Consider the following 27,878-nt stretch of genomic DNA (forward strand, 5'->3'; position numbering starts at 1 on the left):
TCTCCACCAATCTGTTTTTCTTCTTCCTCCCTTCCCACACCCACTGCCACCTATCTTCCCCATCTCTCCCTCCCTCTGCTCTCTCCAGCGTCGATCTCTTTGCCCCGTCTCACTCTCCTTCACCTCCTCGTCTTCCTCCCCTCGCTCTCTTATCTCTGGCCCCATCCAGCCATCTTTCCTCCCTTTTTTATTCGGGCCTCTCACGGTGTCATCACACAAATCGCTCTGTCAGCTCTCTGATGGGAGACTCTTCGTGTCTCTCTGTCACTCTCTTTTTTTGTCTCTCTCTCTCCGTCCAATCTCTTATTGTCTCACTCTCTCCTGGTGTTTCTCCTCCAGGCAGCTAATGGAGAATAAAATCAGCACCATCGAGAGAGGAGCCTTCCAGGACCTGAAGGAGCTGGAGAGACTGTGAGTAACATTTTATAAGCGAGGCGGCCGCCATTTTATGCCTTAACCCTTTTTTTCTGTACACAAATGTAAAAGCGTACCAAGCAGATACTTTCTCTTCATACAAGTGGTGAGACAGATACAGACGAGAGGACAAGAGCGACAGTGTGTGTGTGGGGCCACCAGAACGTCGTCGTCTGTCTGAGCTCACTGCATGTCGCCCCCCGTCAGACATGTTTAATAGGGTCACAATCACAATTTGACATTTTCAAAATGACCCACATTTAACCAAAAGTCAGAATTGGACTTGCTTTTAACTTTTGCCAGTCACATTACAGAACTTACATAAAATTCTTATTTTGACCCAAACCATGATGCTTTTCATGAGTGGTGGTACCCTAAACGTAACTAAATCACAGTTGTTACACAAAGTTACAGTTACGTGTCCACGGGATCCGTCGTTTACATGCCTCCCATTCTTCGTCCCCATGTCCACAATGCGTTCTGGCAGCGTTGTGTTTCGAGAGAGTTGCCCGCTCCTCATTCGCAAGTTGAAGTCTGGCTACTTTACGCACCTTTGGGAATTCCTCACAACCTGTAAAAGCTAAACATTGTCAAGCTAAAAAAGACACATTCTGCAACTTTACGGCTCATTTCCCGCCTAAAATGTCTACAGAAACACATTTCTCTGAGCTGTTTTTGTAATATAAGAGAAGGTTTTCCAAATGAGCAACCTGTTGGTCTGTTTTGAAATCCCAGAGCAGCGGCATTCGTCCGATAGGGTGCTGCCAGAGAGTGTTAGCGTGGTTGTCGGAGGGTGTAGCCTGTTTTAGTCAAGCGTGCAAAGCGTGCAGCGTTGTGTGGCCCTCCGTCAAACAGCGACCCTGTGGACAAGCACCATAACAGTCCATAACTCTTAATACAGTGTGAAAAAACTGTATTTTTCTAACCAGGCGGTGCATATCTGATATGGCTAACTTGACTGTGGAGCTCTGCATATGCAAAACTGATACTATAGAGGGGCAGCTACAGCGTACAGCTAGTTAAAAAAAAAAAAACTTTAGGCCACTGACGAAAGCTGCCTCCAATTTCACGTCAGCCGGTGTAACTTGACCAGTGTTTTGATGCTGGATGTCTTTGACAAGACTAAGGATTTCAATGCGTGTCTTTTTGTTTTTTTAAAAATTATTTCATGCAGCTCAACAAAGGCACAGAAAATTGAAACTAAACGTCTCTTAAGAGAGTCCAATTAGGTTGCGACCTGGTGACTTTGTGGGCCATGACATCAGATTGAAATTATGTTTATTCTCATCAAACCGTTCCGAAAAACCCCCCTCCACCCCTCCATCTGGATGTCTTCACAACCTGATCATCATGACATGCGGCTGCCAACATCTCAGTCCAAGAGGAAAATTTTGAAAATGAGTCACAGGGCAGCAACTGAGGAGCAGCCAAAGGTTGTTATGGCACTGGCCTGGAATCACTGGTATTCAGCATCCAACCCTGAGGCAGTTATGGCATAATTAAGTCCTGGTAGTGTGTGAGAGAGCAAGACAGAAGGGGGATGTGGACCCCTGACTGCTGATGTGTCCATTGTGTCGACTGTCAACTTTGTGCGACGTGCGAGCCGTCCCGCGTATAATAAATGTGTGTGTGTTTGTGTGTTATGTGGCCTGACCGTCAGCCAGTGACACACTGGAATTCAGCAGACTGTGACAGAGTCTGAGCAGGCTTATACGCAAGCTTTTAATTAAAGACACGTAAAAAAAAAAAACCTCGCTGCTTACACACACATTTACAAAGACACAGACATAACTGTAGACACACACAGGCGCAAAAATCAAGTGACGGTGTGTTAATCTTCTTGATAGCTGTTTTGGATGAATTCTTCAGCCGTCGTTGGGATGAAAAGGATGAAATACCGTGATTCCCCGGCTGCTCTTGTCTCGGGCGTGTCGTGCCTGCTTGTCCTCCACTCTCTGCTGCACTACGGCTGCTCCGTGTTGACAGAGAGAGGAGCTCTGTGGACCACTATAGGGAGTCTGAAAGTGTTTCTCATGCAACAAACGCTGGGTTCTGTCCGGGTAAGCAGATCTGGGAATTCCTGCCCAGACTGTGGCTCAGACTCTCTCGAAGATGGCAATGTGTTAACACTGCACGGCCCGGCTTTAGCTGTAAACTTTGATCGCAATGACCAAATGCAATCTTCTCATGCACACATGTGAGCCAAACTGGCTTCCACACACACTCGCCCGTGCAATATTAGTCTCGTCCGTGATCAGTAATAGTTGGTGAAGTCAGCTGTTTGTTTTGTCCCTGTTTTTTCTCGTCTCTGACGGCAACAAACACCTTTGACAGCGGCTCACTTTCTGACACAACGTGGCTGTTTTCTGTTGTCCCTGCGAGGGTTCTCTCAACTGTAATTCAGCGTCTCTGGCGTGGCATGTTCACAAACACAAAGATGGAGTCAGTCATCAATGCCCCCCCGCGGCCACCGGACAAAGGCACGTCTCCGGAGGCTGGAGTCTCGGGGCTCATTTCAAAGGCCTCCGTCCGATGGGGGGCTGGAGGGGGGCCTGCTGGGCACCGCTGCCCAGAGGAGAGGGCCCTAAGCCGGGCTGACGGATCCGCAGTGATTGCCCCCCGCAGTGGTGGAAAACGGTTCCCCTTCTCATCCCCTTCTTTTTGCGACAGGCCCTGCAGGGATGGGCAGGGTGGGGTCAGGTGTGGGGCAGTAGCTCGGGGGGTATGGAGGAGGGGTGGAGGTGTGGAGGAGATAGGCATGTCACAACACACACGTGCACGTGTACAGACACATGCATGGGAATGGACACACTCATGCATGCGCATTAACTTACACAAGGCTGCTCCGTCAGTACTGGTTTTATCTTGATTCAGGCCCCTCCTCACACACACACCCCCCACACCTTTTTTTTCATTCAGCCCTCATGTTTTTTCCTCCATACCCACCCATCTCGTTCTCTCTGCCTCTATTGTCCCGTGCATATAGGAATGTCATACATTCTTCACTCTCCTTCTTACTGTGAATGACGAAAAGGAAAGAGAGGAGATCCTGATCCTCTTATTCGGCTGGTTTACAGCCCCTATCCAATTCAGAGTGTGATACTGAAGCTGATAACAGCCGCAGATATGCAGAGAGAAACAAAACAGCAATTACAGCCATTGAGACAAAAATTTTAGAGAGCCGCGGCGATATAAAGCCTCAGATAATTAGCCTGTAATTGAGTGATCACATTGTCAAAGATAATTTCAACAGAGATGAGTAATTGTAAAACTGATTACAGGTGGTAAGATATGTCTATCAGCAGTGATTACACATTAGATAATGAAACCTCAAACTAAGCGATCGTGTTGCAGAAGATAACTCTTAACAGTTATTGCGCGGAGTGGAATATGGATTTCAAAGAAAAGCACTGGATTAGTGCTAAATGATTGGCTCTAAAGCCGGTGAGTGATAACGTTGTTCTCGCTGATCATTTCAGGGCAAAGCCTCAAATGGTTTCTTTTTTTATTATTATTATTATTGTTATTATTGAGCAGCAGAGCTCGAAAGTATCTGCACTGTGAAGACACACAAACAGCCATTTCCCACTACAGCAGCAGCGTTCGGAAAGTAAGTTGTAATAGATTTTCTCACGTCTCTGCCGGGCTGCGCTGCGCTCTGCGCCCAACAACACTTGTGATATTTGTTGGTAAACAGCAGTTGGAAGTAAAAACTGCTCAAAGCTGAGGGCATGTGACACTTTTGTTGACAGCGAAGGATATTCCCGGGTCAGGAGGGAAGATTCTGTTTGGATTTCTGCTTTGCTGTGTTATTTAGGGTTGATGTGAAATTGTCATTAATGTCTAAGAAACAGATTAGTGAGTAAATCTTTGGTTGATGATGGTTCACTTCAAATGTACTAACTGTCGTAGTGGATACACACAGTGTTTTAAAAAGTAAAGATATCCTGTTAAAATATTTCTTTTGTGAAAGTGAACATTAACCATAAGCGAAGTTCTTAAACAAAATCTTAAAGTATCTGGCATGAAATGAACCTTAATGTATCATGAGAACAAATAAAAGTAATGGTGTGGTAATGAAGTTATGGCGTTATCAACCTGGCCAGTAATCAGATCTGATGATCTGCATTCTTCTGCGTTTTTAAGATAATTTAAAGATGTACTGCGTTGGCTCTGATGCAGCACGCAGTCTGCAAAGAAACTAGTGATTACAGTTACCAAATGAATATAGTGGGGTAAGAAGCACAACATTAGACAATTCATCAGTTGGACACACTCACATGAACACACACTCACTGTTCAGTTTCAAGTGGTTTCAGATTACAGGAAGCTTCTCAGGGTCGCAGAAATGTCCACACAAGGTTTTGGTTATAACTATGGTAACAGCAATGTGTGTGTGTGTGTGTGTCCATGTGACAGGCTGTTAGTGTAAGAAGTGTATTATGGCAGCAGTGGCATCGATGGAGTAATAATTGGTTTCTGAGGTGGTTTGTTGTTTCCTTCCCAGCCTGAGTGTGAGAGCCTGTAGTGCTACACATCTACAAGCCTCTGAGGTGTTAGGATTGTGTGTGTGTGTGTGTGTGCTTTTGTCTTTTGTGTGTGTGTGTGTGTGTGTGTGTGTGTGTGTGTGTGTGTGTGTGTGTGTGTGTGTGTGTGTGTGTGTGCATGTATGTATGAAGATTTGGCAGACTGTATGTGTTTGTGGGAATGTGTGTGTGTGTGTGTATTTACTGTGTGGTTTGTGGGCCTCCAGCATCTGTTTATGACTGCAGGGATTATCACCGCGCCGCAGTGTGACATTAGCTTGTTGGAGCGACTCTCACACGTCCGACCACTGACTACTACATTCATTTCCAGCCAGACTTTGACTAATGAAACACGACTGTGGAAGTACTCTGAGGGTGTTTATATGCACGCTCGTGCACACACACACACACTCAAGACTTCCCTTCAGGTCCAGAAACAAACCACTAAACCACTACAGACGACTAGATGATCTGAGTCAGAGGCAGTCCGTGCTTTCAGTCGGGGCTTCTAGGTGCATGAACAAATCTTTTAACACAATCTTCCAGCGCTGACTGTATTGAATCACCATCGTCACTGACTGAATTAGCAGCCTCGAGCGGTGGAGTTCCTCTCCCCGGTGATCGAGTGCAGCTCAGTGTTCATCAACAGTATTTTACAGCCACAGAAATGATCATTATTTGATAACTGGGTGGCTGATGAGCTGCCGTCACATAGGTTAATTTTTAAACCGAATTGAAAAGTTACAGATGTAATAACGAACTGAGGACAGTCAATACGCCAGCAGTAACATCACAGCAGCATGAGCTGTAGAAGTCGATATTAGATTACCAAATATCGCAATATTTTCCATCATAGATATTCCTTCACTGCTCTGACTGCACTCTAATTTGAAATTTTATATCATTACAGCGTTAGTTCTCACCTGGCTGGCCCTGTTGAGTTAAGAGGGAAAGTAAAAAGTGACAGACCCGCTGCACCGAGCTATTCTGTTCCATTTGCAAGTCATTCTTTGCACTCCAGCTCCATGTTTAAAATTCTTATATGATATTATTTTACCACTTAAAGTGAGCAGTGTAGCATTTCAGCCTCTCAGTTCTTCATTTATTCATGCAATCTATACGACTGATAAACATGAAATACCAACAAATGAAATGATATTATCGCTATTGTGATATTTGGGTGGAACAATGTCGTGATATAAAAAAATCCCCCACGCCTAGTGCCTGAACTACATGTACTGAAAATACTGAAATACATGTATAGTGCTCAGCTTTGATCCACTGATAAAGGTGTTTACGGTTTGTTGGTATCTGATGTTCCCAGTTTCATGTTCCAAGTTTCCACAAGGTGATAGTTTATAGTTCAGTAAATGTCAAGTTAAACTGACAACATGAAAGGTTTTTGCTTTAACCGACCATTATGAGGTAAATGTTGCTCATACCGTAGAGTGCCGATAAAATAGTGACACCATCAGTGTTTAGATTAGCTCCCCATAAACGTCGCTTTCACTGACAGGCTGAGCAGTGATGCGTGCAGGCTGGCGGCATGGCACCATTTCTATCTGCTGTCATGTCTCCATCATAAACTAAATGAACGAATGAACTGACATTTTGTCGGTTGTCGTGGATTGCTAGTTGAAAAAAGTGATCTGGTTGTCTTTGTGACAGTGGCAGGGGACATTCTGTTTCCACTTTAGATTGTGACACTCAACAGTGATGCCAGCTTTTTTTTATTTTTAGTTGAGCATTTTGCTCCGTCTTGCCTTTTTCAGGATGTTTGTCAGGGAGACTTGAAACGATCAGACATGTGACAGAAAATTAATCAACAACAATTTTAGGGTTTGAAACTAATTTACCAAGCAAAAATATTGAACACTTTCTGGTTGCAGCTTGGAAATATGAGATTGTGCAGCTTTTTCTTTCTTTCTTCTTTTTTTTTTTGACATATCAGTGTCAGTTGAATATATTTAGGATTTTCACTGTCAGACAGGTAATTTGAAGACGTCACACTGGGTGATTCATTTTCTGATATTTTACAGATCAGACAATCAATCATGCAAATAATCAGCAGATGAATCGAAGTCTAGTGGCTGAACGAGTGACTTCATCAGACTTGTAGCTTCTCGAGCTGATTTATTGGCTGAGGTAGTTGTAACATGAATGCTGCTCTGCAGTCTCTCAGACAGAACATGTTCGTGCCCAGTTTACTCTGCGTCCTTTGTGATGCATTTTACAACATTACAGCCTGAAAACAATGCAGAGTGCATGACAACACTTGGCCATAAAATGAATACTCCAGCTTTCTCCTGTTACATTCATGACATAAACCGTGCAAAATGTAACATATAAGCTGATGATATGATGATGATAATAGGTTAACAATATAAAATGACAGTTACTCACATTAAGAACAAATTGATTAAGTGCATTTAACCACCTGAGAGGAAGCAGACTGCTTCTGATCCTGTACTTCATTCTCTCCGTCTCCTAGTCTGACAGCATTGCATCTATTTTAAGAGGATGAGCTCATAGCCCCCCTCTGTCCTCCTCCCTCCTCCCCACCTCCAGCACCAGTCCGTGCACCTCACCCAGGGGAGGTCTAGCCCACTAACGGGTGCTCACGGCTGGACAGGACCTGCAGGAGGAGTGGGCCCCTCGGCGGGACCACGTGGGGCTCTTAGCCGCCGGAGCCCGGCGTTAACGGAAGAGGAGTGAATAATTTAGAAACATCATTTCTGCGGGGATGTTAAATATTTAAGCGGCCCCTCTGATGTAACTGTGGAGTGTGGGTGTGCGTGCATGTGCGCCGGCGCGTTCATATATTTGTGCACTTGTGGGGTGGAGGATGGACGCAAAGGGGGTGACGTTATTTAAGTCAGGGCAGGTTATAGTGAAGCGAAAAGAGGTGAAAGACGAGGGTTAAGAGGAAGAAGTCATTCAGAGACTTGAAGAGAGAGTTTTGAATGGAGTTGGTGGCATTTTTTTTTTTTTGAGCGCTTGAGTAAAGTTTGTGGCTTTTCTGGGATGCGTTTATGGGTGTGAATCATGCAAACTGTGAATTGTTAGTCAGGACTTCTGCACTTTTCTTGCTAGTTTAAAAGTCAACTCTTTCTTCACTCGGCCTCCTTCTCTTCATTCTCCTCCAGTAGCAGCCAGCACAGCATCCGTCGCTGGGCCTGTCAATGTGTGCGTGTGTGTGTGTTTGTGTGTGTGTGTCAGGGTTAAACTGTTTCAGCAGCCTGTCTCTCATTGTGTCACTCAGTTGCTCTCCTCTGACTCACATCGAGGCAGACACACACACACACACACACTAACACACACACTAACACACACAGGCACACAAACCTCTTCACTCCACTCAACCAGGGTTAAATGATCGCACCCAGATTATTAAACTCACCCGAGTTCTCTCAACTCCTCTGTGTGTGTGTGCGTGTGTGTGCGTGTGTGTGTGTGATGACGGGTTGTTGTGAGTTCTTCCCCTGTGAGGGCCTTGTTTACTCAGTGGGGTCCTTTTCACACATTCGGTAGTCCGGCCAGACTGCCTGTTTGTTTTTCCCACATCATCTCCTCTCCTCTGCCTTTGTGGCAAAAAAAAAAAAAAAAAAGTGCCCCCCTCCTTCCCCCCCTGACTTCCCTTCATCCGAACCCCGTCTCTCGTCTTCCTCCCCCTGCCTTCCCCTTCGTCCTTCTCGAGTTCACTGTTTGTCTGGCAGCCATGTTGTACCCCTTAAATCAGGGGTAACCCAGAGTGTGTTTTTGAACATGTGTGTGTTTTGTGTCTCCATCAATCTTCACACTCTCCCATGCTTCTTTTTTAACTGTGCTGAATTGCATTACAATCAAAATACCATAACATCATTTGATATGAGGATCAGGAAACACAAATCTCACTTTAGAAAAGCAAATTATACACGCATGTAACCGCCTCAGCCACACTGTCTGGACGGGGGCTAGGTAGAGCTTATTCCCTAATTTATGCCGTGTTTTTCCAGGCGCCTGAATCGGAATAATCTGGCTGTCTTCCCCGAGCTGCTTTTCCTGGGAACGACGAAGCTCTACAGACTGTAAGTCCTGTTTTGATTTCTCTCTTTTCTACCCATCACTCAATGATTCTGCGTTGTAAACCAAAAAAAAAAAATGTTTGTTTTCTCATGCATTTTGGTTTAATGGGAGCAAAGCAGCGAATGCCCGAGATGTGTGTTTTTTTTCCAAGTGTGTCACCACCACAAGCTCGCGCAGGTCGTTGACTGTGACTCGGTGAAATATGTTGCAGACATTGGAGGGTAGAGAAAGAAATGATGCAGCTGTGGTGTTTCACCGAGATGAGGGAGTGAGAGGAGTGAGAGAACAGATTTTATGTGGCCCTCTCCATACAAGCCAGTTCAGTAGCTAATGGAGATTAGCACTCCAACAGCTGCTGCCCACTGGGAGAGGGAGAGTGTGTGTGTGTGTGTCTGTGTGTGTGTCTGTGTGTGTGTGTGTGTGTGTGTGTGTGTGTGTGTGAGAGGATGGAGAAGAGGGACCAAAGGGATGTATAAGCAGCGAATCATAGGAACAGGTTTCCCTTCTGAGGTTACATGTTGTGTTTCACAGTTTCAGTCACAGAACATAAACGTCCACAAACCAGCGAGCCGCTGTGTTTGTTGTCGTCGGGCACCTTCCGCCTTCCGGCCTTCACTCACAGCCCCGATCGTCTGCGCTGTAAACCGAGCTGTGGATTTCCAGGACCGTAGGGCTGGGCTGCGACGCTGCTGAAACTGTGGGAACTAACTTCCCGTCATGGTCGTTCGCGGTCCCAGGGAATAATTATGGTTGCGTGTATTTATATGTGCGGCTGAATATATTTATCTAAGACAATATTGAAACGCTCAGATGATTCAGAGAGTGTGTGAAAGTTGTTTATGTTCTGCGGCCGCTACGGCGGTTGGCTGGGCTTGACCTGTCGTGTCTAAGGGTGTGTGTCTGCATGTGCGTCTGTGTTTCTGCCACTGTGTGTGTGTGTGTGTGTGTGTGTGTGTGTGTGTTTTCAGAGAGTTTCTCAAGGCCAAGAGTTGGCATCCTGCTCAGCGTGTGGGCCGAGGTAAAAATACAACTCGGATATACTGCTCTCTGCTCAGCTGTCGCAGACAAGCGCCCTCCCTATGTGTGTGTGTGTGTGTGTGTGTTTGAGCTCTCTCCAGGTGTATTTGTCTTCTTGGCTGCACATCTTCACTTCATTCAGCAAATGTCGTGTTGTAATTGCTTTTTTTCCTCCAGTGATATACGCTGTAGTACGATATAAACTCCACGGGGACAGAAACATAACTCTGAGAATCAACAGAAAAATGTCTTAAACGGCGTTGAAAGAAACTGCCGAGCTGGCGCCGTTGCGGCCACAAAGCTGCATGCTGATTTGTCAGACGTATGGAAGTCGTTCAGAATGAACCAACAACCACGACGCCGAGGCAAATAGTATTTAGGGCTGGTTGGTCAATATTAAATCTTACTACGCCCCCTATAGTGTGTTTGTATTTTTAGAAAACACAACAAGAAAACCCTCAACAGCCTGTGAAGTGGAATCCTGTTAAGTTTTATATGGAGGTCAGAAGGTATGTGTGAACTGGACCGACTCCGGTTCTTGCAACAGTGCGGCTATAAATGAACACTTGCTCAACCTGCTATTATGAACATTATGTTTTCACTTTTTCGGGGCTTGGAAAATCTGTGTACGTGTGTATATGAACGTGTGTGTGAGACAGAGAGAGAGAGTATTTACTGGATTTCTTTGACCTTTACTCAGCACCGTGGTTTAAGGGCTTTGAGGGCTAAATTAAACTGGTGTATGAGGTGTGTCGCTTATTTTAGTAGAAACACAAGGAAACACGGATGTCTGTCTGAATTCTCTTCACCTGTTTGTTTTTAAAGGGTAACAACAGTTTTACACATTTGAGTGTGTTCATGGGACTCCAGGAGTGCTACTGCATATGTGAAAAAAAAATGTCCTCCAGTGATGTCACTCATTAGCCAAGTTGCATTGCTGGCAATGTAGGTTTTTAAAAGCAGTCCGCTGCTCTTGTCTCAAGCATTGCACTCCTTTTTTTTTTCAAAATCTGACAGCCACACTACCCACAATGCAACTCAGACACAGAGTGACATCATTGGGGGCAATTTATCAGATTACATGCAGCTTCTTCTTTAACCACAAAATACTTTCTACTGCTTTTTTCATATAAGCAGTAGTACGCCCCAAAAAATGTGTTACCCTTTACACGTAACCACAGAAATGTGAAAGATAAGCAGCAAAGTTAAAAAGAAAATCACTCCTAATTTATGACACTGTGTTCCCTCTGCCATATTTTTTGGGGGTTTCCAAGTGTGGGAAGAGAGTGTGACATTTATGCACTGCCAAGATTTTGTGTCAGCAGCACGGACCATACTCTCTGTTTATCTCCCACAGTGCATTGTGTTGCATCTTATGGACGTATGTTGTGCGATTCTACAGCTGTCAGCAATGACGCGACGTGATGACTCATAACTGTCTGTAAACTCAATTGTCTGCTCGCCATCGACTTAATTATTCAGCAGTGAATGAGTGAACAGAAGACGAAGGTGACATCATACCACAGACAAACCTGCACATTGATACCTACACTCGGTTTATTAAGTACGAACTAATGCAGTCTAATACTGGCCTGAAATTATGACTTTCAGATTTCATGAACTTTAGAATGTTTGCAGAAAGGAGTTGATTCAACTTAATTATCATTTTGGAGGCTGGACACAAATAAAATAAGCTATCGGTAGTGTTGCTACTCTGAGGAGAATACGACCAACAATAACACCACTTAGAACTGCGAGGAGGGAAAAGTCGTCACTTCAAATTAACTTTTGTTCACTTTAATCAGCTTTAAATTCAAATTTGCATCCATCTTTCTTTCCCTGCTTCATGTTTTAATTTGGCCCCATTTATGTGTTTATCTGTTACAATATTGTTGTCAGGGCCTCTCGATACACCAGAAAATCACAATGTGATCAGTTTGAGAGATATTGTGATTGGGACAGGATTCGCTACTGCTTTCACAAGTTACTATGAAAACCACGATGATGTGACATTTGTTGGGGTCTGGAGAGCAAGATTTGTAGGCCAGATTATCTGTGAATCTGTAGCAGCACCACAGTATCTTGTTATAATGCTGTTTTGTCACACATTTTAGCTCAATCAAATCCTGTGATTTTTGATATTGCATTTATTGCAGTTTTGATATTATTTCAGTTTGCAGACCTAATTGTCACTGTATTATAATCCATATCTTTTTAAAATTATGATTTCTCCCTTTCTTTAAATACATTCTATTTACCGTCTCATTTCGTTGCCTCCACTGTTTCCATGTTTTGATGCCTTATGCAAACTCTTGGCTGACTTTTGTATTTTCTACAAAAGGCGGACAAATACATTTGTGCGGCGTTTCCTCGCCTCTCCTCTCCCTTCTCCCTGCCAGCTCTTTCTCTCTCTCCCTTCCCCTGTTCGCTGGACAGAAATCAGATGAAAGAGGACGAGATGAAAGAGGCGTTGATGAAGGGATGGGGTGATGGGAGGATAACAGAATGGGTCACTGCTTTCACAGCTGAAAAGTCTGGTTATGCTTGACTGTGAGGCCAGATTGATGGGACAGTGTTAGTTTATGTGTGACTGCGCGTGCGCTATTTTGATGCTTGTGTCCCGCAGCAGCAGTTTTCCAGGTCGCTTTATCACTGTGTGTGTGTGTCTGTGTGTGTGTTTGTGTGTGTGTGTGTGTGTGTGTGTGTTTCGAAAGGTGCATTTGTCTCAAAAGTTTGGCTCTGCTTTGTTAATTTGGTCAAGATGAAGAGATGGAGAAGGTTATTTGTGCCTCAGTCCTTCATCATCATTCCACTGAGAAGGAGAGTCAACATGATTGAGAGCTGAATGACTGAACTTCAGGTCCCACCCACCCACACACACACACACATTGAATCTGAGTTAAAGCGGTATGGGGTTTGAATTAATGAGTTGATGAGGCTACGTTTTTGGTGTGTGTGTGTGTGTGTATGTGTGTGTGTTGTTTATGTGTGTGTAATAGTCCCTAATCCTCTGCTAAACGGTGCCCTGATGAGGCTTTACCAGGCAGCATTGTTGCTTAGCAGCCTCCAAGGTTGTGGCTTTGTCTTCTGTGAGAGCTTAACACACACACACACACACACACACACACACACACACACACACACGCACACGTACATACGTACCACCTCGGCCGAGACGACGACGGGCTCACACAATGCGTCACAATAGCGCAGAAGATGTGGGCTTTCCCAGCGTGTCAACAGTTGACTAACAGGGAGGGAGGAGAAAGGGGAAGGAAGAGAGGGGTCAGAGGTAGAGAAAATGAAATTTTCTCTGAGTAAATAATGCTTTTTAATTAAGACAGAGAGCGTCGGGCGGTTTAGTTGCCACAGTGACGACGACCTCTGAGTCCCGCGGCGGTCAAAGGTGAAGAATGTTCCAGTCAGGAGATCTAAGCAGGAGGTGATTTATAGGAGCGAGGGGGGGGAGAGAGAGCTCCTCCCTCTCATTAACAGAAATCATGACAAATTAAACCTGTAACAGCTGTTGCATGCAGGGAGATTTTTTTTTATCCTGGGATGAATCAATTGTTGCATGCAGGACAACGTGGCCTCCGTCTGGTTGATCACATTACAAAAAACGATTGAATTATATGAGTATGAGGGTAAATAAATGGTGGCCAACCCGACCTTAAGCAACTGTTGAGCATAATACCGAAACTATGAGTGGGCAAATAGTTAGAATGTGTTGTCGATTAATGTTTTGCAGGTGTGTTGAATACCAATATTTTGCCAATCCTGATAATCGCCAAAATCATTCTGCACGGTCCATCCCTACTAAGAGGTGGTTGTAGGTTGGATATTAAGGAATCCAAAGAGGACATCTTTTACCCAAAAATGTGCTTTTCAAGTTTGATACCCTATAAATGTCACTTTTGACAAAGTTAAAATCTAATACTTATCTCTTTGTGTGGCTGTGTGATATTACTGTGCCTCTCAGACTTATTGAGACATCCTTTTGTAAAGTGTAGTGTGACAGCCCTGTTGAAGGGCCACAGGCAGAAACATGTCAGTCTCATGATGAGGTTGGTCTCCGCTAAGATTACAACTAAGTCTTGCTGGAATTTTGATCTTCTGCGTCTGCTTGCAGCCTCCGTGCACCTTGCAAGTCGAAGCTGCGCCTGAACCCTTTTTTTTTTTTTTCATTCTGTGGTTATATCAAGGCCATACTGTCTTTTCATGATGTCCGCGAGGAGGCTAACAGGATAAAACTCAACTCCTGCTTCTGGTTATTCCAGTGTATGTTAAAGGGGAGTATTTGGGTTTTGGGGTGCAGCCTTCTTAAAGATCAATATCTGCCTGGTAGCATGGTTAGTCACAGCGTACTGGATGAGAAGATAGTCGGCCACTGACTTTGTGTACATAGGATATGCAAATATCTGCCATTATGTCTGTCCGAGGAAATGAAGTTAAGCCTCCGCAGCCCAAGGCGTCTGTAGATGGGCCTCTCTCTCTCTCTCTCTCTCTCTCTCTCTCTCTCTCTCTCTCTCTGTCTGTTCCTCTCACTCCCTCTTTATTTTCTTTCTTTCTTTCTTTCTTTCTTTCTTTCTTTCTTTCTTTCTTTCTTTCTTTCTTTCTTTCTTTCTTTTTTTATATCTAACAACACACACACACACACACACACACACACACACACACACACACACACACACACACACACACACACACAGACACTGGCACAAACACATCGCTTTACCATTCAGCAATATTTCCTGCCCCCTCCGGTTTCTCTGAATGCACTTTAACAGATATAAAAACTCTCTCACACACACACAAAAAAATGGCTCTTTTCAGATCTTTTCAGCGTACACAAAGACATATTGTCCCAGAAAATGTTTTTCGTTCGGACTCTTGGATCACACAGATCATATCCAGCCCAAACGGCGAAATGAGGATCGTGTGTTTATTTTCCAGTCTCGCGGTCCGGTTTGTGTGTTTTCTGGCATGTTGTCCGTGTCCTCTGTGTACACATTGTGAATCACCTCGAGTGCGAAACCGACAGTTACAACAGTGTTGAGGTGTTGAGTGTCAGTGACTCACTCACTTGCCATCGTATGAATCACATGACAGCCTATCTGAATCGCTCAAGGCCACTCATTCCTAAGAAGTGATTTGGCCATTCAGATCCCAACACAATGCCGTAATTCATTCTGGAGCGATCCGGAGAGGGCTTGCCAAAGCCAAACTGGCATTATTCAGAGGGCACCAGTACAAAAGATTATGTTATTCAGGCAGAATGTAAAGATATGAAACGCCCTGCTTGACTTGTACCACAGCTAGAGCTAACTTGTTTCTGAATGGGCCCAGGAAGTGTGTGTGTTTGCGTGTGTGTGACCTTTATTTATTTTAACTGGAAAACAGTCACACAAAGAATAGAAGAACACTCCAGCTGCCTGTTTATTAGGTACACCTCGCTAAACACAACATAACTTCTATAAATCGTACATTTTTAAAATATTAATACGTTTGGTTTTTGGTGTAAAAGGTGTTGATTCAATTGGAGGGTGTAGTTCGAGTGTTTCCGAGGTCTTTATGATTTTGTGTGGTCCCTGTTTTAATCAGAGGACAGACTCCAGCTCCAGAGAGTCTGCAGAAGAGTCCACTGTCCCCTCTGAACAAAGACTACAGACGTATCACAGCTGTGCTTTGGCAACAACAACATGGCAACATAACGTAAAAAAGAACATTAAATCATAAACTCTTTATTCAAGTGGAAAACATAATTGTGCTAACACACATAACTTAGAGTCCTCCTTCCTTTGTTCTTTGCTCCAAGTTAGTATCCTCTCCTCCATTTGTTTGTTCCAGCACTAACTCACTTTGTTGTTCAGTGAAAACAAAATTAAATCTGATGTGATCTTTGGAATGTGACAGAGCCTATTTATTAAAAGGAAAAACGTTCCTTTTATATGTTCTCTTATTGTTGTATCTCATACTTATCATAAATAACTAAAGTAAAAGTTGCAGTACTACAGTGTAGAAACACTCTATGGCAAGAAAAAGTCATGTAAATGTGTTATAGTCTTATACTCAAAGTAGACATAGTAAAAACACTCTGTGTGGAATAGCATATTTCAGAAATGATAATGTTATATCTTCGTTATGGATGCATTCATTTGTTCGTCACTTTAATGTTGAAGTTAATTTAAAATACAAAAATACTCACGTACAAGGCTACTTCAGAAAAGAATATGATGCAAAGTTTTATTGCATAGTCATGTACTTAGGCTTGAATTTGAGGTGCCTTACTTGAGTATTTCCATTTTTTTTTTGTTTATTGTATACTTTAACTCCACTACATTTTGGAGATAAATATTTTACCTTTACTCCACTACTTTTGTTTTTATAACTTCAGTTACTAATTACTTTACAAATCACATGCTACATCAGAGCCATTTTCAATTTCATTTAGTTGATCAGCAATCAGATAAAAAAACAAAACAAAATGCTGATTTTGAAAAACAGAAATATGCTGAATATCAGCTTAAATAATCAGCCACATCAATAATGAGTTGACCACTAGTGTACGTTACATACTCTATATACAGGTAAATAAATCTTTAATTTACTTTCACTTGTATGTTTGATAAGAATGTACAGTTAATATCAGAGACTGTACAGTTAATATCAGAGACTTTAAGACTATTAATCAAGTATTTGTATGAGTGACTTTCACTTTTACCAAAGTAAAATTTTGATTTTAATAAAATATCTATTTTTCAGACTAGAAATCTATTTTGTAGTGAAAAGGCATTGCTATAGCCTTAACCCAACTTTTACTCATAAAAACATTATAAAGTGTCTCTGAAACTTTTTTTAAAAATGCTTTCAAAATATAACTGAGGAAACCTTGATTTTAATTTCCATATAACTTCTAAGCATTGAGAACTAAAAAACGAATATATTAGATGTCAGTCTGGTCTCCTGAACGCAGCTCAATTAATCACCTGTCGCTCGAGGTGTGTGAGTGTCAGAGGTCAGAGCTCACAGGTGAAAGGTCAGGGAGCATCCGTGTCAACCGATGAGATCTGCAGGATAATGGACATGCCAGCAGTGACGGCGCTGCTCTGCCCATCAGATTACAGAACGGGGCTGTCGAGTGTTACGCCTGGAAAAAGAGACAGAGAGCGGAGGGGTGGATACAGACAGGATGAATGAAGGGTATTTAAAGGAAAGATTAGAGATGTGTTTGCTCTCTTAAATGGTGTGGAAAAAAAAGAGCAGGGAGGAATTTTTACTGAGGTGAAGACAGCAGCGTTTTATCCGACGTGAGCTAGCTGTGAAAAGAAAAGAAGGAGGGGGGAAAAAAGCAGAGCAAAGTAGAAAGTGAGGGACAGAGAAAGTAAAGAAAGGAGGAGAGCTAGAGGGGAGAGAGTCATGTGGAAAGGAGAAAGGAGAGAGGTATGTCAGTACTTACTGTAGATGGCAGGTAGCCTGAAGCCTGGAGCCAGCATGTCTGTCAGAAAGAAGTGCCCAGGTGTGTGTGTGTGTGTGTGTGTGTGTGTGTGTGTGTGTGTGTGTGTGTGTGTGTGTGTGTGTGTGCGCGCGTACCGTAACCTGAGTGTGGATTATTGGAAGGGGGGGTTACATACCTACCCAACGCCAGGAAGAGCTTACCTGGAAGCAGGTAGTTACGATAGAGGAGTGTGTGTGAATCTGTGTGTGTGCGTGTGAGGTCTTCTGCATCATCAAAGCGTTTCCTCGCCTTGCTTGTGTGTGATTAAGGGTCACCGTGTGCGGTAATGCCCCCCAACAAAGCAGCTCAATCATCCTCTCCGCTCCCCTCGCGTCTTTTTAAGTCCGCTTCCTCTCCCCCTCTCGTTCGCTTTAACCCCCAGTGATTAACTTAATAATATGACGTGAGCGGCGGCGTTTTTCGCGCCTGAGAACCAGCAGGATGTAGGTTTCTTCCCTCTTTTTTTTTCCGTTTCACTCTTTGTTGCCCTCCTTCTTCTATCTGCAGAGGTTTGTCTCTCCAGGGTATCTGCAGGTATGGATCCATGCCCTGTATTGATGGATGAGTCGGCCTGGTCGGTGAATTATGGGAGGGATTATGGAGTAATCAGGACGATTCATCATGCAAGGCTCCTCTACTCACCCCAATCACAGCTACTCAGCAATATTGACCCTTACTTGCTGTGTGCATTCGTGTAAATGGGTGTTGGTGTGTGCATGTGTGTGTGTGTGTGTGCATGCTTTCCGTAGAGTGATGAGGAAGCAAGTTATGAGAAATTCACCCCTTAACAAGCGGAGGTTGTTTATGCCATTAATTTGACAAATTAAAGGTTTTGGCACTTGGGCCTTCGCCATCTTCTTGTTTTTTTTTCATATGCGGATGACAGTGTGGAGCTGGGGAGGAGCCTAGAATGTATGAAAGAAACCTTACATTAAAATTACATTAAGTCATGTGTGAGCGCCCACACGGGATGTTCATTTTGGGAATGAAAAAACAGGTTTAAACCAAACTGACCAAATGCTGAACAAGAAATATGAAAAATAAGTCTCATGCACTGAAAACAAGTCAAAGAGAGGTCAAAGTTCTGAGACGAAAACACAGAAAACACCCCGAAAAACAAGTTTGCAGCTGTTTAAATGCTCACAGTGCCATGGATACGCATTGCTGCGCTTCTGTCCTGACTGAAAGGTCGCCATGGTAGCGAGGCCACATCCAAAAGCAGACCCTGCTGTATCACGTATGTTAACTTAAACAGGACTATAATTTATAATAACAGTTGACATCAAGCTGTATTGAAGAGCAATTGGGACCATAAACTTATTAGGGAAATTTGAATAAGAATAAGTGAAAAGTAGGGTCATTTTTTCATAAGCTTACATACAATCGAAGATGGTATTGGAACCAGTGGAGTCTTCACACACTGGCAATTAGATAGAATGCACGTTTCATTTTGGCCTCCTGACAGCAGGGCTACATCCACTTCTATGGTTATAAGAGCTCAGAACCAACTTTGGCACAAAAACCTTTCCAAAGTTTCCAACAATACCAGATACGTTCCAGATCGAGTTTTGGTGAAGATCCACAGAACATCTAGAACAGGTCTACTTCTGACTTGGGAGTGGAAATGTAGCTCACTGTAAACATCAAGTTGCTTCAACAAAGATGGCACAATGAAACTGAACATATGATACTGTCACCTCTTGGAATGAGGAGTATTTAAGGAGGAAACTGGACTTAATAATGTAAATCCACAGAGACACTGCTCTCTGGCTACCGAGTGTCAAAAACTAGGACAAAAACTAGAAACTTTGCGCAGTCACAGAGTCTCACCAGTCAAATGGAAAACAGAGAGGTTTCAGTTTATGTCAATCAGTCAGCAGACCTAACATGGCTGTCTTTCTCTGCCCTGGGTGTCTCCCTCCCTCCCCTCTAATCCTCCATCTTGGCTCCGTGTCAAGCCGCCTTGTCCAGTTGCACAATATCCCTCCTCCGGGGCAGGCAACTGCATCCCCTCTCTGGCTCCATTAGTGCCACTCCACTGGCATAGCCGGCATTCTCCAGTGGGACCGTCATCGCTGGCCACTCTATTGGCACCCCTGTCACTCTCCAACCACCACAAAAGAAAACCTCCCAGCCCTCCCTCCCTGCCTCTCCTGCTCGCTTGGTCTTTTTTTCGCGGCCCCATTTTCTTCCCCTCCTTGTCTCTCTCTCTCCCCGCTCCTCTATTATCTTCCTTTTCTCTCTCCAGCACCTTTCTCTTCAGTCTTTTCCCTCTCATACTCTTTCTTGCCCACACACACCCCCCTCCCAATTCACTCCCCTGCCCATCTCTCCCCTAACACATTGGTTTGGAGAGGCTTATGCAAGACCCTCATCCAGGGTAATGATGCAGTAGAACCCAAGAGAGGAAACTGGGAGCTGACCACTGATTCCTCCCAGAGATGTTCCTCGCAAGTTTAGAGCCTCTCACATTATTTCACCAAAAGCTGAGTGTGTTTGAACTGACCACGGCGACCCAGGCTCATTAAAACGCACTATGTTTACATAATGCGAGGACTCCAAGCCAGAAACAGGCCGACAACACAACAGCCGCTGTTGGTTTGAGTAAATCCACTGTTTTAAAGGTGCAATTAGCATGAATTTTAGTTCGAAACATTCACAGATCGACTAAAATGAGCAACAGAATGTGAGAAAATAGCAATTTTGACATCATTTCAAAGAGTTTTATGTGTCTTGTTGCAGTGATTTTTACAGAAAATAGCATGCTAACAAGCTAGGCTCACCTCATCCTGAGATGAGTTCAGAAAGAGGAATTTTCACAATTTGTTTTCCTCAATATTGCAGCAGATCATTTGTTTCATCATTCAAGCTGTTTGATGACTGATATGAGGTTTAACTGGACTATAAATGACGTTTGTCCTACATCCGTCTCATGTCCTATCACACATCTAAGCTACAGACAACGAGGCGATACAAACAAAACAGCTGCTAGTGATGTAAACAGCAACACTCTCCTGGTAGCCCATGTTGCTCCACGGCTAACTGAGCTAACTGGCTAACTGCAGCTCCAATTACGAATGTATTTTCAGACTCCAGTTAGCAGCATTCAGCAGCCACTGACACTACACAATGCCCTATTTTTGTTGTGGTGGTGGCCAATTCTCACACGTTGCACCTACAAAAATAATTCCATCATAATAAATATACATTTAAAATAAAAACACAACCGAATGATGTTCCTGTGAGAGTCAGAGGAGATGACACATGACTGATTTGTGAAAAGACCGAGCGATAAAAAGAGGGAAAGTGTGACATCGTAGATCTGTAGCTGCAGGCTGGTGATAGATCAGCAGGTTTTTAATCACAGGTTGGTACCCGGCCTGCATGTGTGTGTGTGTGTGTGTGTGTGTGGTGTGTGTGTGTGTGTGTGTGTCTGCATGTGCACATACTCCAGTGTGTATGTGTGTGCGTGCCCTCGCGAGTGTCTAATGACAGGTTCCAACCCCGATGTGTCATTATCCAATTACAGTTTTCTCTCATCTCTACGGTAACACCATGCCTCCCCGTAATTGGACGGCTGCTTTTAAGAACCCTGACCTCTCAGCAAGTGTCAGGCAGGAGAGCGCACACCCTCGTGCACACACTCACACACACAGGGAGGATGCCAGGAAGATTGGGTAATGCGGGATAAAACAGATGCTATCTGAAAGAGTGATCAGTGCAACTATGCGAAGACAAGTTGGGACTCTGATCGTATCGCATCGCTCCTTCCTCCTCGCACTTCGTCCGTCCGTCTGTGCGATGATAACAATAACTGGGACTCATGTGCTTCCTCTCCTCACCCTGCACTCTTTTTTTTTTTCTTTTCTGTCCTTCAGTCTCGCGCTCTTCAAAGTGCGTTGCCTTTAAATGGGCCGAAATGGGCCGAGTCGGAGGAGAGCTTTTGTGGTTTGTGGTTCTCCTGAAGCTCTCTCTCGCTCTCTCTCTTCACTTTTTTAACAAAAAACAAAACGCAGCCCCCCACCCCATCGCCACCACCACCCCTCACCACCACCACCACCACCACCACCACTGGCCCTCTTAAATATTTCACACGCTTAGAAGGCTTCATGCCCTCTCTTCTTCCTTGTTTGTGTGTGCGTGCGTGTGTGTGCACATTCTGCCTCGTTGCAAATCTTTACGAGCTCCAATGCGACGGTAATACAAAGACAGATCCTCATCGTTCGGAGAAATTCAATTAAGGGCCGTTTGGCAGGCTTGCAGGGACACAGACGAGGGAGACACGGAGCGAAGGATTAAAAAATGTGTTTGTGTTTGTGCATGCAGGTTTCTTCCTGCTCCTGGGTCAGAGGTCAGATATTAGGCGAGCCTGCATCCTGACAGCTCATTGGCGGATGAATTTATGAGTTGAGAAGGAGGAATTTTAACAGTTTGTTTTCCTCAACATTAGCAGTCGATCACTGCTTTCATTATTCGAGCTGTTTTGTTGGCTTAACGGGAGTTTTCTGCTCCTCGTCTTCCAGTAAAGATCCGTCTTTCTGTTCTTGCAAATTGTCATTAAATTTTTATGCGTCTCCTTTAATGATTCTGTCAGTCTTTCACATCTCAGCCCAAAAGCAGCAGTAGCTAAAGTGATAATGACTCCGTCTTCATGTTTACTGATGTGGCTCTCCTTGAATTTACCCCTTATTTAATTTTTACCTCTTCTCCTCCTCTACTTTTGTCAGGAGTTATTTTCTGTGTGTGTGTTTTTGTGTGTGGAGCAGCTGATAAGTGATGTTTCTGTAGCAGGATCTAGAGTTTAGCTTATAGTTTTGGGAGGAGCCGGGCTGTTACAGGTTGTTACAAACAGAAGGCAGCAGTGAAAGTAAGACAACAGCCTAAACACCTGGATAGTTTACTTCTGCACACACACACACACACACACACACACACACACACACACACACACACACACACACGTGTGCACGCAGGCACGTAACTATAATATAGTTTGAAAGACAGGGAGCAAGAGAATGAGCAACCCAAGGCTATGATGTCAGCCTGTTTTACAGCTCTCATAATTACAAGCGGCGCTCCGGGTGGGTGGGTTTCTGTCAGTGTGTGTGTGTTCAACAGTGCACATAAGATTCCTGTCAGAGTTGCCGTAGTGACCCGCTAGGTAACAGTTGGTGTTCCCCAGACATCTGAGCGGCTGAGGATATCGTCTGTTCTTATTGAATCTCTGTTATACAGTACCAGACAGTGCAAGATATCAAGTTCCCCTTTTTATAGAAAAACTTGTATTTTCCTTGGTTCCCATGTGTGTTCCCATTGTTTTGCTGGAAGTCAGAGAGAAATGGGAGACAAGGTGGTTGTTATACCTGCTCATAACTCCTGTTGTTGAACAGAATACTCTTCCAGTTGCAGTTGCAAATGGTGGTTAGTTTCATTTTGACATTTTTTGGGCTGATGTCGATACCAGTATTAGGGAGTAAAAAACGCTGATATTGATATATCAGCTGATATATACATATTTCTGTTATCCTTCAATGTGCTTAACAAACACTTGTGACAAAGGTATGTGATAGAAACAGGACATATACTCCTCTACCAAAATATCTGCTAGTATGGGAAGATAACATTGGATAATATTGGTCAACCGATGTCTTGGAATTTTCCATTTAAATGTCTTTTTTTCTATTCAACAAAAACATTTGTCTAAAGTCTATAATGGAGACGTGAAAGTCGAAATGGTACCAGGCTTTAGACCGGACTGGATCAACAGTCAGCCTTCATTTTCCCAGGAGACACTATGCCTAATGACAGACAAAATTGCAAAATGAAAGCAAAGTTTGAATCCAATTTTGCAAATGGTCACATCTTTCTGTATCCATTACACTGTGCAATTTACTTCATAACAATGCGTTGAAACACAAACTTATCTGTTGTCTACAAGACTGGTCTGACCAATCAGTTGGTGATCATACTTAATAACACTTGTCCCCTTTACATGACTTTTTGGGGAAGAATTCAAAGTGTCAGTGTCATAAAGACATCCGATTTCACTTATTAAACTGGACTAGTCCACCACCGGCTTCAAACTGCTTTTAAATGAGATGGATAGGATCCACAGCAGCCCCGAGTGAACCAGCCGCAGCACAGACGAGTTTTTGCTTTGGGCAAGCCGGAGGCTCAGTTCAGGTGATTTGGGGGCAGTTAGATGTGCGCGCGTGTGTGTGTGAGTGTGTGTGTCATGACCCCTCAGCACCTGGAATACGGAAAGTGGGAGGACAAGAGAGGAGGGAGGGAGTGATGGCATGAAGGGGGAGGAAAGGAAAGGGTTATTAACCACAACACATTACCGCCTGACAACCTGCATGTTCAGACCAAACCCACAGGTAATAAGACCAATGTGTGTGTGTGTGTGTGTGTGTGTGTGTGTGTGCGTGCGTGTGTGTGTGTGTGTGTGTGTGTGTGTGTGTGTGTGTGCAGCATGCTGGTCCAGTGTAGGTTTTTTAGGGGGTTCGTAAGTTCAGTGTTGCAGTTTGAACGAAGTGTATATGCATGTGTCTGCAGCTGCTGTTCGGCAGACGGAGGAAAATACTTTGGATCTGCATTTTTAAAAATCACGGCGGTGGCTCCATCTCCTGCCTCATTTCCCTCAATCAGTGCTCTCAGGGGATCACAGCCATCGGGTTGGCTTGGCTGATTTTTACTGCATTTTGACTGAGATGCTTTTCTGCCTCTGTCTTCACTTCTGTGACTTGTCTTACTGTCGGTGGCTCCCGTTTAGGTTTGTCTTGCCGCAAACAAGTATTTTCAGTGTTGCCAAGAACTGTCAGCATAACGCACAGATCTGCAGTGGTGGAAAGTAATTAAGTAGATGTACTCACGTAAAATTTTGAGATACAGCCCATGCTTAATTTGAGTGTTTTCACCCCCAATCATATTTGTTTGAACGCTAGTTACTAGCTTTACCATCCAAACAATGGTTTTACCCTCCTAACTTTTCAAATGGACACATTTCAGAAAATTAAAGCATTAAAACATTTAATTAAGTATACGGTCTGCCGGCTTTTTCCACCACTGCAGTTCCTCACCCGTTTCTGTTCCTCACATTAAAGCCTCTTTGTGGGTCCCTCCTCCTCTCCGCCTGCAGCTCCTCTTCATCTCTGCGAGTCGATGGTGCAGAAACAGACAGAGACAGGTGATATCTGATGGGCTGATGGTGATGACTGTTGCTACTCAAGCAGAATGGATGGGTATAATTGAACAGAGCGTGTGGTGTGTGCGGGGAAGCGGGGGGGGGGCAGTTTCTGCAAATGGCAGCCGTTTCCATGGCAGCAATTAAACGCTGGGAGGTTTCAGGTCAAGGTTAATTAGCATGCAAAGATGAAAGAGAGTCAGACGAGAGGGGCCGAGCGTTTGATCGCTGTTTGTCCTCCGTGACCACTGTGTGTGTGTGTGTGTCTGTATCGGAGTACATGTGTTACATGTTCTGCTCGAGGAATGATCATGTTGGAACCTAAATTACAAACATTTTTCTTCTATCCAAAGCAGAATTTGACCACAAGTGAAAGAAGTGAACAGTCAATCAGGTGCATCAAAAAGCTGCAGAATCAGACAGCTTCGGTCTTCCTGAAGAGAAAAAAGGCTTGTTTGTTTTGTGATATCAGTGTCACTGATGACGAAGACCAGTTCATGTTTTATTTCTCATTATATGATGGTTTAATCTTATCAGTTACACTTGTTAGTAAAATGTTCTTCATGTCCTTTGAGTTTTCTGTCATCGAACTCTTGTGGCTGATCGTATTTGCAGAGCTTCGGACAGAAGCAGTGTCTTTGTTTTATATGTAATAAATGGCTGAAATGACAACTACATCAATCAATCAAACTGTGGTTGATCCAGAGAAAATTAGTCTGCAGCTAAAGCACAATCAGTCATTCATTGTAACACAAGAACTGAGGCAATCCAGGCAGTCCACACATGTATCGACATTAGGAAGGAGCATTAAAAAAAAGCCTTCCATTTTTTAAACGGTCATTAAAAAAGACAACATGTTTTGAGCGTAATGTATTCATCTGGGCTCCAAACCAAGTTGATAACTGGTTGATACCCATCAAGTTAATCTTCCAAACAAAAGTGCTAAACATTTGCTGATTTTATTTATCTTACCTGATAGAAAAACAGAATATTTTTATGTCATACAGCTGAGAATACAAAAAGCTTGGAGTGGACCTCAGGAAATTGTGGAAAAAATGCACCTTAAAAGTGGCCTGTGGAGCGTTTGACAACTAGCAGCGCTGTGGAGCAATTATTTAAATGAGTGGTTTGCCGTTGTGTTTGTTTTGTTTATCGACACATTGCTGTCACTCGCTTCATGCTATACTGACGTCTCGCAGTTGAAAGCGTAGTAATGTGCCATTAAAGGACGTGAAGGAGAAAACTGCAAGCCGGCAAATATGGACGTAAACAGTGCAGGATTAAAAACAATACATAGCTTTGTAAATGTTGTATGAGGAAGGAAAAGATACAACATGATTGTTGGACCTTAAAGATGCACATTAATGAGTTTTGGTGAAGAAAACTCCACATAGCACCTTTAAAGACCAAGTGATTAATTGTGAGATTAATGGGCGGATTAATCAATAATGAAAATAAATGTCATAGTTTTAGCCCTAAAAATGTCTATTAATTTTGTGTTGCCTTTTCACATCAAGAAAATAAATATAACTAGCCCCAAGCTGTGAATCTGAAGTCTTCACTACCCAACTAAAGTTGTGCAAATTAGCAGATGCACCATCTTCTGTGGTAACCCAACACTAAATAAGAAAACAGGCCTGCATGAGATGATTGTGTATTTACTGGACAACACGATAAACAGCAGCTATAAAAAGACCATTCTGTTCAGTCAGCACCTCAACAAAAATCAAAGATTATGAGCTTCGGTAAATTTGTATTTACTTCACAGGTGAAGGGTGTTTCTGTTATTGTGTCCGGCTCTGTAATCACATCAGTGTTGCTGAATCACTTTTTCTTTCTTCTGCCTTCATCGCTCCGCTCTCTCCCTCTGAACTTTAACAGCTCAATACTCACTGCCGAGGCTTTCAGCTCCGTTATTCACAGCTCAGTGATACAAATCCTGCTGTGTGTGCACTCTGCGCACGTGCGTGTGTGTGTGTGTGTGTGTGTGTGTGTTTATGGTGATTGATATGCATTAATGATGTAAGGCGAACAGCCATTAAAAGCTGGGAAACTGTACGCCCTGCCTTGAGCTGTGACTATTAGTCGGAAAGTTTCCGGTGTTGGCAAAACACAAGGGACTGCAGAGGCAGATGTTAGGGAGCAGTGTGTGTGTGCGCGCACGTGTGTGTGTGCTTGTGTTTGTGTGTGTGTGGACTACCAGTAGCAGGTGGTAAGTTTATTTCACCCCGCTGGCCCAAACTCACGGTCACAGAGGATTTCGGAGCAATCTAAAGCTCAGCTGTTCTCGCGCTATAACTACACTTGTGTGTGTGTTTTTGAGAGTGCTTCTAAGCTCTGGGACGGATTGTCTTTTTACATGAGCGAGAGGATTTCAAAGAAAGAGTTCCCCTCTCTGTAATGAAATGGGCTGAAACATCGACATGCTGTAAATCTCTCCTCATGGAAGTCTGTGTCATCTTCCCCCAGTATAAACAGACCGAACCGCAGCGATCTTCTCTCAGCAAGTACTTCACCACTTTTCCAGGTCTTTGCTTTAGCTAAGCTCAAGTGTTTCTTAACCTTTTTCCAATTCAAAAACCCGAATGAGATCGTTCTGCACCCTCACCTTTTGACCGAGGCTCATTAAAGCTAATTGCTAATCTGGTCATGTGGAAACCCAGCAGCAACCAGCAAACAGTCTGCGGTCTTGACACACAGTTTAAGTAGCCGGGGCCTCAGGTTTCTAACTCCAGATGGGCAGGTTTGCTCAGCTCAGCGTAAATAAGGGTCCGGCAGCTCGGGGAGGACAAAAGACGGCCATTACTGAAGTGGCTGTCGGCAGAAGAAAAGGATGAGGGGGGAAGAAAGAGAAAGGAGAGACTGTTTGTTATTAAATTCTCCCTTCCTGAGGTCAGTGACACAGAGGCTTTTAGTGGCTGCTGGAACCACTCTCCTGCAACACCCCGTCTAATTGGTTAACGACATCTGATGTCATAACATGCCCCCCGCTCGCCGTGCCAACCCCATCCTTCATCCCTCTCTCTGTGTCTCAAACAGCTCGATCCCTTTGTTCTTTTAACCCACCCGTCCCCCCCCCCCACCTTCATCTCGCCCTCACTTAAAGTGGGTATTGATTGAAGGAAAGAAAATGATAGTGAGCAAATCTTTGCCTTCTTTCTCCCTGATTTGCTGT

General features: G+C 43.8%; 1 protein-coding gene across 4 annotated transcripts in view; it reads left to right on the forward strand.

Annotated features, from left to right (window-relative positions):
• The window catches only part of slit2 (slit homolog 2 (Drosophila)), a 94,456-nt gene that overhangs the window by 4,504 nt on the left and 62,074 nt on the right, over positions 1-27,878 (forward strand). For all 4 annotated transcript variants that reach the window (XM_037086940.1, XM_037087008.1, XM_037087084.1 and 1 more), the window contains exons 3-4: positions 340-411; positions 8,936-9,007. In XM_037086940.1, coding sequence (XP_036942835.1) covers positions 340-411; positions 8,936-9,007 — 144 coding nt within the window. The remainder of the gene's footprint in view (positions 1-339; positions 412-8,935; positions 9,008-27,878) is intronic.

The sequence above is a fragment of the Acanthopagrus latus genome, chromosome 1 (assembly GCF_904848185.1).
Source record: "Acanthopagrus latus isolate v.2019 chromosome 1, fAcaLat1.1, whole genome shotgun sequence".
Taxonomy (NCBI): Eukaryota; Metazoa; Chordata; class Actinopteri; order Spariformes; family Sparidae; genus Acanthopagrus; species Acanthopagrus latus.